The sequence below is a fragment of the Tursiops truncatus genome, chromosome 13, assembly GCF_011762595.2.
Source record: "Tursiops truncatus isolate mTurTru1 chromosome 13, mTurTru1.mat.Y, whole genome shotgun sequence".
Lineage (NCBI taxonomy): Eukaryota > Metazoa > Chordata > Mammalia > Artiodactyla > Delphinidae > Tursiops > Tursiops truncatus.
This window is the reverse complement of record NC_047046.1, coordinates 14,092,320-14,109,070: the sequence shown is the minus strand read 5'-3', so window position 1 is coordinate 14,109,070 and position 16,751 is coordinate 14,092,320. Positions and strand designations below refer to the sequence as shown.

At 47.6% G+C, this 16,751-nt stretch overlaps 1 protein-coding gene across 1 annotated transcript in view; it reads right to left on the bottom strand.

Annotated features, from left to right (window-relative positions):
• Positions 1-2,917: 2,917 nt before the first annotated feature.
• The window catches only part of TBX5 (T-box transcription factor 5), a 48,650-nt gene continuing 34,816 nt past the window's right edge, over positions 2,918-16,751 (bottom strand). The window contains exons 8-9 of the mRNA XM_033837905.2: positions 14,619-14,845; positions 2,918-5,060 (exon numbers count right to left, since the gene is read on the bottom strand). Of these exons, the coding sequence (XP_033693796.1) occupies positions 4,483-5,060; positions 14,619-14,845 (805 nt within the window). The 3' untranslated portion in view covers positions 2,918-4,482. The remainder of the gene's footprint in view (positions 5,061-14,618; positions 14,846-16,751) is intronic.

Below are 16,751 nucleotides of genomic sequence, written 5' to 3'. Positions count from 1 at the left end.
GCCGCTCCGCGGCATGTGGGATCTTCCCGGACCGGCGCACGAACCCGTGTCCCCTGCATCGGCAGGCGGACTCTCAACCACTGCGCCACCAGGGAAGCCCACAAATGTGGTTTTTAATGGCAAAGTGATATTACACTGTCTGGGCAGACATTAAATTATTTACCCCAACTCCATATTGTATAATAAGGCTGTCTCCAGTTTTGTATGATTAAAAAAACATGATAAAAAAAATCGTGATGAACGTCCCAGAAAATAAATATTTATGCACACCTCAGATTATGACCTTAGGACCAATTCCTTAAAGCAGAATAAAGCCAATTAAATGACTGGCACCTTTTTAAGGCTTTTTAAGGCTTTTCATCTGTTTTGCTAAAGTCCCCTCCCAAAGAGTTTATCTATCTTCATTCCAGCCAGGAGTTTATGAAATTTCCTATTTCCGCATTAGCAACATGTATTATTCTTTTTTTTTGGCCATGGCAGGCAGCTTGTGGGATACTAGTTCCCCGACCAGGGATTGAACCTGGGCCCTCGGCAGGGAACGCTCCATGTCCTAACCACTGGACCGCCAGGGAATTCCCTGTATTATTATTTTTTAAATATGGATTTGCTAAATCAATGAATAAAAAGTTTTATGTAACTTGCATTTCATGGATCAAAGTCTTTCTTTTTAAGTGTTTATTGAGCACGTACTGTGTTAGGTACTTAACTGGACATTTCCAGAGATATTCTCTCATTTAAACCTCATGACAGCCCTTTGAAGCAGGTAAAATAGCTCCTTTCAGTAACCAAGGAAGCTAAGGCTTGGACAAACTTAGGTTCCATGCTGAGCTTTGCCACATACCAGCTGTGTGATGTTATGGGTGTTCCCAACCTCTCTGAGCTCAAGAATACTAATGATCAGAGTCTCCGATGGCTCTGGTGATCCTCTGCCCCATAATTTTGAGTCCGTCACTTGAGTACTCAGTGTTGGGCAAGGCAGCCAGAAGAATGCTGTAACACTCCTCTCCCAGGTATTATACAAAGAAGCCTACTGGCTCACAAATGCAGTCCGCCATATGCAGCAGTGGGAACAAACTGGGAAAGACCTCAACACCATTAGTAGGTCCTCAGCAAGTAAGGGTGTCTATCTGTCACACAGGCTGGGACTCCAACACATGCTTGTTGAACAAATGAATGAATGCAGACTCAGTGATTACTACCCATTCATGAATCTGTTTTCTCATTTCTCCATCACCATTTCTGCCTCAGCCCCTTTGCACAAACTGTTCCCTCTGCCTGAGATGTTTCCCTCCCAACTTTTCACCTGGCTAATTCCTATTCATCACTCAGGACTCAGCTCCCCTAACCCAGGTTAGGACTCCATGTCTTATCTCTTTCTGACATCATGAACGCTGCTTTCATAGTTCTCCCCGCCTCTGCAATCCTTTACTTACGCAGATGATTACCTAAGGGCTGTTTTTCTCAGTAAACCATAAGGTCCAGGAGGACACAACCTCTATCCCTGTGTCCTCAGTAATTATCACATGTCCAGTCCAGAGCAAACATCCACTAAACATATTATAGAAATACAGTAATTTGTGTTGTGTCTTTTGACATCTAAACGACGAAAAAACCACATGAATCTTTGGATATGACATCCTTAAACCTACCAGTTCCCTGAAAATCTCCTTTATTACCACTGTCTGGAGCACAAAGAGGTCAACCTGCATCTGTTATGGGAGGACAGTGTCCCTTTTTTGATTTATGAAACTTGCTGTGGACATGCTTTTTTTTTTTTTTTGCGGTACGCGGGCCTCTCACTGTTGTGGCCTCTCCCGTTGCAGAGCACAGGCTCCAGATGTGCAGACTCAGCGGCCATGGCTCACGGGCCCAGCTGCTCCATGGCATGTGGGATCTTCCCGGACCGGGGCACGAACCCGCATCCCCTGCATCGGCAGGCGGACTCTCAACCACTGCGCCACCAGGGAAGCCCTGGACTTGCTTTTAATGATTTTTCCTATGGGGCAATTGTTTGAGTGCTGGGGATGGGGACATGAATTCCTTATTCTTACGACAGAAAGAGAAAAAGTAAGACTGCCTATCTTGTATAGTTGGTAAATTAGTTTAGAAGGTAATTTTTTCAAAGATTTTTTTGAACCCATCAAAGTATGTATCTGTTTAGACAGTCAGAACTTATCCAGTGAAACTTTCCTCATTCATTCTCTGTGGGGACAGGAAGGCCATTGACCTAGTTTCTCCATTGTACTTGAAAGAAGCTGAATTGTCATTTCTGTATAATTAATTCACACTTCCTGGGAGTTCTTTGCCTAGGAAAAGTCCAGAGGGACCTGATGAAGTGAACAATTTGGAATTAACAAGCCAGTTGTTCCTGTTTTAAGGGGATGTGACATATTCAATGGTTCTAGATCATTTGAAAGGTGTGGGAGCTGAAATTATAAAAATAGGAAAGAAACTGCAGCACCGATTTACTTATCAATTTGCTGCTCTGTTCTGCCCTCCACGTGTTAGACAGGACAAACTCACACAGCCTAAATTCGTGGGTTTTAAGTAAATATCCACTGAAGGTCTGTAAAGTTGCCTATATCGGGACCTCCAAAACCCTTGCTTGCAGTAAATTAACTCAAAGAGGGAGATCCTTCAGAACACCAAGGATTAGGTGTTATGTCTAGCATGGCCGATATCATTTTTTGATCAGCTGGGATTCCTGATGATTTTTCCTTTCTGATGCCGACCCAAATTCAGTTAAAACAAATGTCTCCATTCCAGAGACCTAAACCAGTGGTGAACACACTCAGCTCCATTACACTCAAGTACAGGATTCCAAATACCCCTGAGAACAACCGGGGAGAGCAGTTTCCTCCACCACATTTCCTCTCAAATCAGTCCATCGAAAGAACAGGGGAGAAAAAATGGGTGTTCAAGTCCCTGTACTTTTTTAAGCACATGGCATTTATTAGGCTTTAACTGGTACACAAATATACGAAACGAGTACTTAATTCTCACCCGCCCCCCGCCTTAGCAACATAAAAAGACATCATCGCATAAAGACACTCACGTGACAAACAGACACACACGCTCACGTACTTGAACATACGCAGTCTCACGTATTACCCTGTTCTCTTTATTAGGGTCAGTTAAAAAACACACAAAACAACACTTTTTTAATCAAGAAAGCAAAGCACATTTGAAAGGAAAAAAAAAAACAAAAACAACGCAAACTTGGTTTTGAGTATCCATAAAATTAAAAGCTTTGGGCCAGATCCCATGCTGGGTTTCATTTCAGGTTATTACTTAATTAGACCTCCTATTTATAAATAAATAGTACCAGTAAACTATTACATCTGAAGAACCCTGCAATAACATTTTACTTACACACTTTTTTTCATTCTGTTTTCTGCCTTCAGTAACCACAGTTTGGGCCTGCATTTGGTGCTGGTGTGGTGTCTTTGGAGAACGTTCCTCAGTGAGCACGTCTGGCTGCTTCTTTAGGCTGGTGGCTTTTGCCTTTGTATCCAGATTGGGTCGTCAGTGATGGAGGTTTGGAAGCTGGGGGCTGGCTTTGTTTTTTTTATCAGGACGAATATTTATTTTGGCTTTTTCACAACTCTTGTCAGCACAGAGCTTGCGCCTTGCTTATCAACAGTTCTGCCCGCATGTAAACCGGGGCTTTTTAAGTTTTTCAAAGCAAGCTTTCCGGTCGGGAAGCTATAGGCCACGTTTTAGCGGGCAGGAAAAACACGGAGCCGGGAACACAGGGAGGGTCGAGTAAGATAGGATGCCAGATGGAGTCTGGTGTTACCCTGACTCCACTGGTTGGTAGCAGGCGAAACTGGACTTCGTGAGGATGGGGAAGGGAGGACAAAATCGGAGACACCACATGGCAGAGGTAGGTAATTTCTTAGTCAAGGCGGAGGGTTGCGGATTTAGGTTTCGGGGTGGAGGAGTATTTGAGGGCAACTGCACAAATACATATTTTGAAACATACTTGCCTCAGACCTCCCCCAAAATAAGGGACTGGGTCCCGTTAAGAAAATGGAAAGAAAAAAAATATATTATTATTTATTATATAACAACGTCAACATTAACACCAAGACAGGGAAGGACTCTAACTACGCATGAGGATCAAACACTCCAGGAGGCAGGACTTTCTGGAGACCAAAAGAAAAGAAATCAAGGAGGGCATCTGGAGGTGGTGTGAATGTGGCCGGTTGATGAGTGCGGTGGGGGGGAGGGGCGGGGGGAGGCAAAGACTCATCTCCTCTTGGCGGTTTTTTAAGTCTTGAGACAAAACAAAGTCACATTTTTTGAATTGTGGTTTCAAGCGACTGATTACATCAGTGTTGGGGCAGGGTGGGGGGTTCTCAAGTGCAGACGTGAACATGGGGTGAAATGAGACATCTCGTCCTTGGGGTTCTCCCTGCGACTGTCCCTCTCCCTCTCTCCCCTCCCTCTGGAAATGGCAGTGAAGGAGTAGGCCTCGCCTTAGCTGCTGTCATTCCACTCTGGAACCATGCCGACTCCGTGCACGGCCGAGTGGTACTGATGCGGGGACAGGGTCCTTGGCACGCCGTGAGGGTACAGGAACTCTGACGCTTGAAGGCTGCCGGGGGACTGGAGGCCAGTCTGAGGCCCACACTGCCTGACCACAGGCTGGTGGGCCATGGAGGTCTGGTGCTGGAACATTCCCTCTCCGAGCTGCGGGGAGCCGTGGTTCGCCATGCCAGCCAGCCGGGGGACCAGGGGCCCCGAGGTGAAGTGAGCAGAGAAGTGCTGATAGGGTAGCCTGTCCATGGGCTGCACGGTGGTGACCGTGCAGCTGCTGTACGAGGACATGCTGGGCCAGGCGTTGCAGCTAATGTCCTCCAGGCTGGGCACGGGCTCGCTGGGCGGCACGGAGCTGGCATACATGCAGGCCTGCCGCTGGGCTGACTCTGTCCTATATGAGGCACCCAGGCCCTGCTGCTGGGGGTAGCCGGAGCGGTAGAAAGGGTCCTCTTCACTGGGCGACGTCTCCATGTAGGGCTTCTTGTAGGGATGGTCTGTGGTGGAACATTCTTCATCTGCTGAGACAGGAGGACAGACACCCGTGAGGCCAGATCAGCTACCCCATAGCTCAAGGCAGAGACAGCCATTTGGCCCAAGGACAGAAGAATTAAGTCCGGAAGATGGTTGGCTCCAACCTCCATTCTGATAAAAAGAGGATGGACTGTCACGGCTAAGACTTTGGGCTACGGAGTTCTAAGCAAACAGTTTGACCTTTCCAAGCTCAGTTTCCTTTTTTTTTTTTTTTAATAATTTTCAGTATATTCCCCCAAGAGAACATTAATGCAATCATTAGAAAAGATGCTTTGTATAGTTTCTAGTAAACTGGGGAAATTGAGCTCAGTTTCTTCATCTGTAAAATGGAAAGGGTCATGACAGCACCTCCTAGAAAGGGAAGTGTTGACAATGAAATGGGAACATATAGATTAAGTACTTAGTCCAGAGCTTGGTACAAGGGAACACTCAGTAAATAACAATTATTATCTTCCATCCTCCCCAGCATGTGAACTTCATGAAGGCAAGACATGGTCTGGATTACCCATCACTGTATTCCCAGAACCTGGGACGTACCTAGTGACAAAAATAATAACAACAGCATCAACAGTAATAACATATACAGCATTTACTCTGCCTGGCACTGTTCTGAGTACTCTCCACGAGGTCACCCGTTTAATCCTCTCAACAACCCCATGAGGTGGGTTCTCTCAGTCTCCTCATTTTACAGATGAAAGGAGACACACAGAGGTCAGGAAACGTGCCCAAGGTCTTATATGGCTGATAAACAGTGGAGCTAAGATTAGAATCCTAGGAATCTCGTGACAAAATTCCTGTTCTTCCATGCCATGCTAGACAGAAAGATACGCAGCAACTACTTGTGCAATGGATGGAACAGTGGATGGAAAAGTGGATAAATGGACGGGAGCCCGAATGAATCCCCAAATCCTTTCCTGATGCCTTATGTGAACAAGGACCCAGTCATGATCTGTTGAGTTGGTACCAATTCATGTGTCACCGTTTCATCGCTGAACAAGTCACTTCCCTTCTGTAAGCACTAATTAATCCCTAGTGGAGAGCAGTAGAGAGAGTTCTGTCTCTGAAAGAGGGTCTTCCTTAACCACTTTGGGGTCACTGACCCCTCTGGGGACTAACAAAAGAGCTGGGCTCTTTTCTATCCCAGAAAAATAAACTGAAACACGAAGTTTTGAGAACTGTACGTATAAACCAAAGTGATGCACACAACTTCAGGGGGTCAAGGACTCCCTAAAATGCAGACCTCAGGTTAAGAAACTTAGACATGCGTGAGTCTGAATCCGGCTCTTGTACTTAATGTCGGTGTGACACTAGCAAGGCATCTGCCATCTCTGGGACTCATTTTTATCACCTTTGAATCAGAGTTAGCAATACTTACCTCACTGGGCAGCTAAGGAATAAAATCGAGCATGTAAATCTCCCGATACCCATCACCAAGGGCAGCTCTTGTTACCAGGGTAACACCGCCTGTGTCATGGCAGACCTCGTCTGTAATAACACACCTCCAGGTGTTTCCTTCAAGGGAAGCAATACTTGGGAGTTTCTACCAAGATGTAAACCTCATACAGATTCATTCCTTGGCTGGAATTTTACTCCCCAAACTGGAGATTTTTCTTTCCTCACTTCCAATCTCTTTCTAATGAATAACGTTAAGAAATATGCCTGGTTGGGCTTCCCTGGTGGTGCAGTGGTTAAGAATCCACCTGCCAATGCAGGGGACACGGGTTCGAGCCCTGGTCCGGGAAGATCCCACATGCCGCAGAGCAACGAAGCCTGTGCGCCACAACTACTGAGCCTGCGCTCTAGAGCCCATGAGCCACAACTACTGAGCCCACATGCTGCAGCTACTGAAGCCCGTGTGCCTAGAGCCCGTGCTCTGCAACAAGAGAAGCCACCGCAACGAGAAGCCCGCGCACCGCAACGAAGAGTAGCCCCCGCTCGCCACAACCAGAGAAAGCCTGCGCGCAGCAATAGAGACCCAATGCAGCCAAAATAAATAAATTTATTTAAAAAAAAAAAGAAAGAAAGACATATGCCTGCTCTTCCCTGGTGGCGCAGTGGTTAAGAATCCACCTGCCAATGCACAGGACACGGGTTCGAGCCCTAGTCCGGGAAAATCCCACATGCCGCAGGGCAACTCAGCCCGTGCGCCACAACTACTGAGCCTGCGCTCTAGAGCCCGCGAGCCACAGCTACTGAAGCCCACGTGCCTAGAGCCCGTGCTCCACACCAAGAGAAGCCACCGCAATGAGCAGCCCGCACACCGCAACGAAGAGTAGCCCCCGCTCGCCGCAACTAGAGAAAGCTCGTGTGCAGCAACGAAGACCCAACGCAGCCTAAAATAAATAAATTTATTTTAAAAAAAAAAGAAAAGAAAAGAAATACGCCTGAGTTTGGCAAGTATAAAGAAAAATGAAACACTGGGACACTCCCACAACTGTCACCACTGTGATGGTTGATGGCATGTGGGCAGGACGCAGGACTAAGTAAGGAAAGAAAGAAGAGCCATGCTTTCTTAAGCACCTACTAAGTGACCTGACTCTAATCTCCTAGAGTCATTCCTCAAGGCGGCTGCTCTCGTTCTCATCTCTTAGAGGCAAAAACTGAAGCTCAGAGAAGTGACTTGCTCAAGGCCACGAAGCTGGGAAGGAGCAGAGGCTGGAATCCAAGCTGGGTCTGCTTCACCTTGCCGACCACACCTTGCCTCCAAGCTCTCTCGATTTCTACTACGCAAGGCCACTCACTCAAGTCATCCAACAGATACTGACTGAGCCGTTACCGAGTGCCAGGTGCTGGTCAACTGGTAGCTGTGGTCCTGCTCCGCACACATCCTTGGCCCCTCTCCATCCTCCCCTGCACAAGGGCAGGACCTGTAAGGGCAGGAGGCTGACACTGTGTGAAGAGCAGGTGCTCCTTGGATGTAAAGCTCCAAGTCAGTCATTCTCCCCACAGGAAGTCCTACGGCTTCACCCCGGACTATAAACCAACAGGTGTGGGTTCCACCAAACCCCTCTACTCGCATCATTCTCCGAGTGATACCCCCAGGTAAGTCAAAAATCTCCCCAAATAACACCTATCTACACAAAGGTTGTACCCACCTAACAGCAAGCAAACTTATTTTTAACTAGACTCTTTCTGCGACACATCTGGGACCCATAGGATGCCCAAACATCGGTCTAAAAAAAAAGTGAAAAATGCAGTCATCACTCTTCCAGGTGTTCTAGCTACATGGTGCCAACCATCCCGATGTTTGAAGACATTCAGATGAGCAAGTGTCCACATTTTTTCACTTTTCAACCGGGCGTTTTGAGGGCGTCTTAAAGACACTGCTTCTCTTGACTTATTTCTTTGTTTATCCTGGCCACCTCCTCCCTTGATCCCTTCCCTCTATTCTTCCTTCCACCCACCCCCTAAGGTCCATAAATCTGAATGTTTCCATTGTTGCTGGAATCATAACCTTTGGGTTTTCCATTTAACCAGGGCGTTCCCCTCTTCAATAATAGAAAGTACAGCTGCAGGGTACCCTGGCAAGAGGAAAAAAAAAAAAAAAAACAAGGCAAACTAACCATTCCCGAGTTTCTGATCGCCTTCCAGACTGGTTACAAGTAAAGAAGGAAGAATAATATGAAAAAGGCCAGAGCACATTTTGGAAAATCGTAAAATTACACATTCCAATCCTTAATACCCCAAAGATCTGATGCAGAGTCCTGAGAAAAACTCAATGCTGGCTTATTGATGGAAACAGGACGTGAGCATTCTCCAGTGCCTCTTGGTTCTCATCTCACTGTAAAGAAATTCCAAAGCCAGGGTCCAAATTTCACGTCGATCGTGATAAATGCTTGGGATGTAATCTCTGTGTTTATTTTCGTGATGGTTTGGTTTCTATCTTTTTATTGGGAGCCTGATAACTGATCAACAGCAAAGACCTCTGTCCCAGACGAGTCCTGTTTCTCTTCCACGGTTGGGGAATGGGCTGTAGTCAAGGGTCAAGTCCTCAATCAGATGAGTCCACGGCTTGGTTTCAGAAAGTTGCGTAAGGGTGGTCAATTATACTGATATAATGTCCCGAGCCCAGAGGAGTCCCTTGGACAATAGTAAACCTCTTCGTGATTCTGACCACGGATCACCACACGGCAGTGTGAAAAACCCTGGTGCCTTGCGTGTTTCTGGATGTTGTCGATTCTGGATAAAGTGACTTTAATGATGAATCCAGAACACAGATCTCAGGGCACAGTTACGTCTCTGACTCACTGGCTACGTGACCTTGGGCGAACCATTGGACCATTCCAGTCTCAGTTCTTGTTTGTACGTGGGGATAATACCTACATTTCATGTAGGAATTGAGATAATAACAGTGCAGTCTAGTTTCTATCTTCCTTGTACCTAAAGTAAGTATTCAAATCTTATCTGCCCAAGTAATGTGGGTCGACTCTGTTTTCCCCCTTGGAAGATTGGACAGATGGCTCTGTGAAGGTCATCCAATACTTGAAGGTGTTCGGGTGGATTCCAGGCTAGAAAACTCCCAGAGCTGCTTGCAAATCACTGATGCCATTGAGTAAATATTGTCACCATTCCCAAATGGGTCATTTCCCTTGCTGCTGGAGTTCATTCAGATGAAAGACCGTGGTGGAGTCTTCACAGACAGACCCTGGAGGTAGAGCAGTGAGCAGCCACTCCTCAGCTGAGTGACCTTCAGCAAGTCAGAAGTAGGACTCTAATTCAGGCCTTTGGACTCCTCAAACAGTGCTCCTTCGGCCAGATGGCCCCAACCTTTCAGCCTTCACGCAGCCCACTGTGTTCAGAGAGTAGGACAAGGTGGTAACCTTGACACTTAAGGATGGATGGATGGATTTGTGTGTGTGTTTGTCCCCACGCTGTTAGCTCTTAACTTTAAAGTGCAAAGAACTAGGATGGTATCGTGGGCAGATCCTAGATTGGGAATCAAAAGACTCCAGTTCAGATCTCAGCCACTATCTGAAGCCATGAAAGGTACTGACTTGTTTACTATCTGTCTCCCACAGCGAGAATACAAGTTTCCTGGGATCAGGGACCTTTTCCATCGTGCTCTCCCCTTGTCTTCAGCACACAGCACAGTGCCCAGTACAACGTAAGTGTACTGTTATTATCTACTCGATGAACGCATCCCGGATCGGCCACTCACCGGCCACATAACCTTGGGAATCCAAGCTCTTAGTCCTCTATTTTCCCCCCTGCAAAATGGGGATGGGAGGGCATCTCCCATGGCTCAAAGACTGCAGTGAAGATCCAGTAAAGAAAAGGAGGTAGAATCGCTCTACAAACTACGGAGACTGAGAAGATGCAAAACCCTTTACTCTCTCCAATTCCCTCTCCGTACCAGCGCAGAAAATGGCTTTGCTGAAATCTTTATTTGGGTTGCCTTTGGTTTCTAATTGTGGGGAGGGTAGTCAGGGTGGGAGGGGGAAAGAAAGACAGACAAGTGCTCTCCCAGGCCCTGGGGTCCTGGATTTGATTGAGTGGCATTGATAAAAGACCTTCCCAGCTTTTTTGGCTCCAACCATCGAGAGAGATAGTTTGGAGACAGCCGGGTCCAAACACAAGGGGCCCTCTGGCCGGCCTGGCCCTTTGACATTTCATTGGGGCTGCCTCCTGGGCTGGTTGGAAAGGAGACAGACAATGAGGGGAAGTCAGATAGTGGGGCAGTCAGGGGCCGGGTCGGGGGAAGCCACCCATGGAGTTATCACTTAACGGGAGTCCCAAACTGGAAGGAAACCTCGGCTGATTCCTTATCACTTTACAATGGAGGTTGATGATGAATTGCTTTTTGTCGTCTCCGAGGCAGGCAGGCAGGACAGACCGAGCTTGGCTGGAATGTTCTCTGTCTCTGGGAGCTCCTTTTTGGGGGGTGGAGGGAGGTGAGAAGGGCAGAGGTTTCTGCAGAGGTGAAAAGAGCCTGGCACCCCGAGTGCACAGACCTCAGTATGTATGAATTTGGGGCGGAGCGGCTCACTAGCTGGGTGACTCTGGGCAAGTTTCTCAATCTCTCTGAGCCCCAGTGTACGCGTCCGTGAACGAGGGGCAATTCTTCACCCTGTTATCTTCAACCAGTCACGAGGTCCTGACTCTCCCGACATCGCCAGCTCTTCTCCACACACCCCGGCCTGAGCCACCGTCATCTCACACCTCAGAGCCTGCAACAGCCTCTGAACGGGGCCCTGGCATCTGTTCTATCACAGCAAAGTGACCGCCTCAAAGCACAACCTGAATCCTGCCACTCAGGGCTTCAGACCCCTCCAATGGCCGCCCATCGGCGTTAGGCTAAAATCCGAACCCCCCAAAATGGCTCACAAGGGCTGGCGTCGTGCTAGCCCCTGCCTTACTTGGCAACCTCCCCTCCCGTCACTTTCCCCTGCTCTGCGCTCCAGCCACCCTGGCCTCCCATCCACTGCCCCAGTGGGAGCGGGCTCCCCATCTTCCGAGGGGCTGCACGCGTGCTCTTCTCAACGCCTGGACACCCATTCGGCACCCCAATCTCCTATCCAACTCCCACTCTCCGCAGACCTCGGCTGAAATTCTCCCCTGATGCCCTAGCCTAGTCCAATCGATACCCCACTCAGCATTTTGTTAACACTTTCCGTATCTCCGTTACAGCATTCGAGCATTCGATCGCCACTGTCATCAAACAAATCTATAAGAAGTCATTGAATATGTGAGCTGCCTGCAGCCGTGTGAGTTTCCCAAGGGCAGGGCTAGCTCACGTTCAATAGAGGACTTACAGGTACCAGGCACTCTTTTAGGTGCTCTACCTGGATCATCTCATTTCATCTGCTAACGATCCTGCGGGGTAGGTGCTACCGTCATCCCCATTCTGCAGAAAAGGTAGTTGAGAAAGCTGAGAAGCAACTGACCCACGGTCACACTGCTGCGAAGTGTCAGCCGCTGGAGCATACGGCAACGGACCAGCCACTGACTCTAGCTTCCCCAGGGGCCGCCTCAAGTGGATCCCAAGTTCACTCGAGGATCCCGCACAACACCCCCACGCAAACCAAGTCCTCGCATCACCCAAAGAGGGTCCATCAGGCTTGCGTTCAAAGCCTCCACCCTGCATCCTCCAGGAGTGCGTTTACAAGGATGCTGCTGTAAATACTGAACTCAGAACAGCGCCCTGATTCTTTGTAACTTCCTTCTCTTCTGCTGGTCTGGCATTAATTTAATCGAAAGAACTCTTTAATTCAAACCTGGTGAGCTCTTAATCAGCGTGTTCGACCCAGCCTCAAGAGCAGATCTCTGGTGGACGATGAAATTTGGAGACCGTAGCCCATAAGCAAAGGTAACGGAGGCACATAGGGCGGTGGTTCAGGGCCCAGGCAGAGTCTGCAGACCAGGCTTGGGTTCAAATGCTGCCTTCAAGAACCATTAGCTCACAATTTTCCCTCTGTGGGCCTCAGTTTCCCCGTTTGTAAAGTGGGTTAATAAGAGTACCTACTTAATAACGTTCTTGAAAAGGCTGTGGTCTGGAACCTAGGCAGGGCACCCTTAAATATAATATAAAACAGAACCTCTGTGCAGGGACCTGTGTTTCATGGGACATTCTTAACCCCTGCTTGTGCCTGAAGAGGCATGTTTGCAGGCATCTGGTCTCCAGCCCATCTGGCAGCGGTCGTGCTGGGAGTTGGGCCAGGGGGCCTGACGGGGTGATATTGCGCAGGACTTCCAGATCCAAGGAGCTTGGATGGGCTTCAGGTAAGTCTGGAAAGCTCCGTCTCACCCAAGTCAGCTCCCCAACCCCAGGCTTGGAGCCATGATAGCTCTTCCCTCTTTCAAAACGTGATTTTGGTAAACGTCAAATCACCAAACCGTGATCGTTTCCTGATGTCACCCCCGTTCCAGAGAAAGCTGCAAAAGTATCCTTTTCCATTGGTTCTGGTTAGTGAGTTGTTGGGTTTTGTTTGTTTGTTTTTTTAAAGAAAACCCATGGGGGACTGCCCTGGCGGTCCGGTGGTTAAGACTCCGTGCTTCCACTGCAGGGGGTGCGGGTTCGATCCCTGGCTGGGGAAGTAAGGTCCCACATGCCATGAGCACAGCCCAAAAAAAAAAGAGAAAAAAAAAAAGGGTCCAGGCACCAGGCACTGGGCTTTGACAGGCGTTGTGTTGGCTGCTAGGGCTGTGAGGCCCAACAGGGCCACTCTAAAGATGGAGCCGTGAGCCTGCTGGAGCGAAACAGGGCCGGTTTATTAAGTCAACCCTGTGCTGAACACAGGACAAGCATGATTTCATGTCATCTTCACACCGAGTCTATGAGACAGGTCCAATCACGGGCCCGAACCTATAGATGACTTTTAGTGATGTTTAGAGTAACTTTTAGTGATGTTTGCTAAGTAACTCGCACCTAATCATAAACATTTGAAAATGGCAAAGGTAGGATTCATCTTGCTTTTCTGACTCTGAAGACCACAGGCATAAGCACGAGGCTACATGGCCCCCTCCCCTTATGTCTGTTATCCCAGACCTTCACCTAGATAAGCAGCCTTCTCTTCACTTCCTCCCAGGACTCACTTTCTGGAGGGATACCTGTCACTTATTCCTTCATAGCTGTCACCCAGCTTACCAAGTACCAACTGCTCTAGGGAACTTAGCATCACTTACAAAGGGAGAAAGTGACACACAGCAGGGCTAGGACGCCTGCCTGAGGTCACACAGGAAGCTGGGGGCAGAGTTGAGACTCAAATCTGTTTCTCTGGTCCCACTGCCCGCATCAACGCCTTCAATTCTGCCTCGAAAAACTGTCAGAAATTTCGATTCTGCCTCGAAAAACTGTCAGAAATTTCCTTCCTTAACCTCCACTCTGGACTCAGATAACTTAGGAAAAAAAATCATCCATTTCTCATTTAGCAAAGGAAACGAGGTTGTGTCTCAGACCGCAGCCTAGTAGATTTAAAGAGGGGTTGCACAGGAGAGAAAAATCTATTGTGATTTTGTTCTCTCCCTCCCTGCCTTTTTCGGTATTGATTTGATCTGGAAAGTAAAGAAGAGCTCAGAATCCACTTGGGAGAAACCCTGCACGTGAACTAAAGGGCACATCCAATTCCAAGGAGGTTCCCTGGAAGCACACTCCCTGACGACTAGTGGCAACATAAACTCAGCTTGATCCTTTTGGGGCAATACTTCCTCTTCAGCAGGTAAAAAGAATGAGGCCACTCTAAGTTCACGAAAAGGTATCTACGATGCATTCTAAAGTTTAAAACAATGCAAATTGCAAAACAGATGCAGTATGATATCAACTGTTAAAACTAAAAGCAAAACTTTTTGTATTTGTGGGTGTGTGCAAGTGTAAATAAATAAATGGGTCTGAACATCTCAAATAAGTTTTCCCCAAGGAAGGGGGGGGACGCGTCAAAGGAATCTTTAGCTTTACTTGAATGGCTTGAATTTCTTGCAATCTCTTTGTAGTTTTGTATTGCTTACATTTTAAAAATAAATACACGTAGTCATGTGTACTTATTTTTTCAAGGAAAAGAAGGAAGAAGTACAGACAGTGGCCAGGACGGCAGGCCTGTCACACTCACCTTTCCTCTTGGTGCAGTGGTAAATCTGGCCATGCTCCTGGGGCAGCGGGTACGGGTTGGCTGGGGGTAGGAGGTCCTGGGAGGGGCCAGACACACCATTCTCACACTGGTACTGGGATCCCAAGTTGGACGAGGCGGAGAGAGCTCGAGGCTCACTGCTGAAAGGACTGTGGTTGGAGGCCACTTTCTGTCTCACTGTGCTCCTGGGAACCACGGGATATTCTTTACTGAAAGAGAGAAGATGTGAAGTATCACTGATCAGTGGCCTGACAGAGATCCTCCCACTGGCTGAACCACAGGGTCAAAGACTCTACCAGAAAACTCACAGAATAAGAAACAAAGGGATCTTTGATGAATGAATAATCCAGTTATACTCAAGTGCATCCAATGCATCCTATCCTATACATATATATTTAGTCACCACTTTTCATGTCTTATACGTTAGGCGAGTAGATTTATGAATAGTTCTATACATATGCAGAAAGATAAATGAGCACCCCCAGTTGAGACCCCTCTCAACAATCAATAAACACACATGGCAGTTGAAATATTTCAACCTATTCTAGACGTCTTTGAATTCCCTAATTCAAAAGCTAAAGAGCTGAGAGCTCACTGAGACTTAACTTCTGGGTCTCCATCTTTAAAATGGGGCTGTGGCCTTTGCCCAACATTAGTAAAGAATGGTAGCTGACCACCTGGGGTGGCCACGTAAGAACCTAGGTGACCCTAATCTGAATAGTTTGCTCCTCGTGCCTTAGACTTTCCTTTTGAGTTGCCGTACTTGTCGCCAATGACATAACACTTAACTTCTCCGTGCCTTGTTTTTCCCATCTGTAAAAAGGGGATAATGAAAAACCCCGGGTTCAAAGGGTTATTGAGAGAGGAAATTAGTTAATACACGTGAGAGGCTTAAAACAGTGTTTGGCACAACAGATGGTAGCCATCGGCAGGACTGTCACAGTTTTGGAGGCAGAGTAGAGGGAGAGAGAGAGGGGGAAGGAAAAGGAGAAGAAAAAGGAGGACAAAGGAGATAGAGAAGAGAGCATGGAGACTAAGACCAGGCAGATCCAAATTCAGGTCCCACCTCCACCACTCACAGGCTTCTGGGCCACAACCTTTCTGAGCCTCAGTTTATGACGCCATAGGTACAGCCTCCTCCAAAGTGCTCAAAATCTGGTCCCTCACACTCATAGGATCCGTCCTCCACATTCCCTTCCCTTCAGCTTTCAGACCATTTTTTTCCACATAAGAGTTTGGGAAATTCAACAGAAACCTCTCCTGGAAAGGAAGAAAGAGGTGCTGAGCATCACAAGAGTCCCAAAGGAAGCCAGGTGGGTGGGGGAGGGATCAGAGTGAGAGTTTGCAAAGGAGCTGAGAGGAGGGACAGCTCAAAGGTACAGGTAGAATTGAGAGAAACATCCGGGGTGTATAAGAAGAGAACGGCCCAACCCATAATATTCCCACATGCACAAAGAGGAGGGGGCTGCCAACGTTTGGGATGGGGGAAGGAAACCTTGTTCAGGAGAATAACTAGTACAGTGTGTAGGCTGATGGAAGGGTGATTTGCCCATCTATTCTGGAAGGCAATATGATATCACCCTTTTTTTTTTTTTTGGTCACGCCACATGGCTTGTGGGATCTTAGTTCCCCGACCAGGGATTGAACCTGGGACCATGGTGGTGAAATCCCCGAGTCCTAACCACTGGACCACCAGGGAATTCCTGAGAGCATCCATTTTTAAAAATATACAGGGACTTCCCTGGTGGTCCAGTGGTTAAAACTCCACGCTCCCAATGCAGGGGGCACGGGTTCCATCCCTGGTCAAGAAACTAAGATCCCATTTGCCATAAGGCGTGGCCAAAACAACAACAACAGTAACAATAATAATAATAATAATATACAATAACATGGAGCGAGCAATCCCATTACGAAGGATTTTCCCAAGAAGCCATCAGGTCAGTATCCAAAGATGTAAGTATGAGGATTTTCTCTGCAGCACTGTCTGTAACAAGGGAAAAACCAGAAATAACCTAAATGTCCTCATTAATGGTAGCGTCAGCTTTGATAGAGCTAAACGATGGAATATTATGCAGCCTTGAAAAGGATGAGAAGGCTGGATATGCACAAATTCAG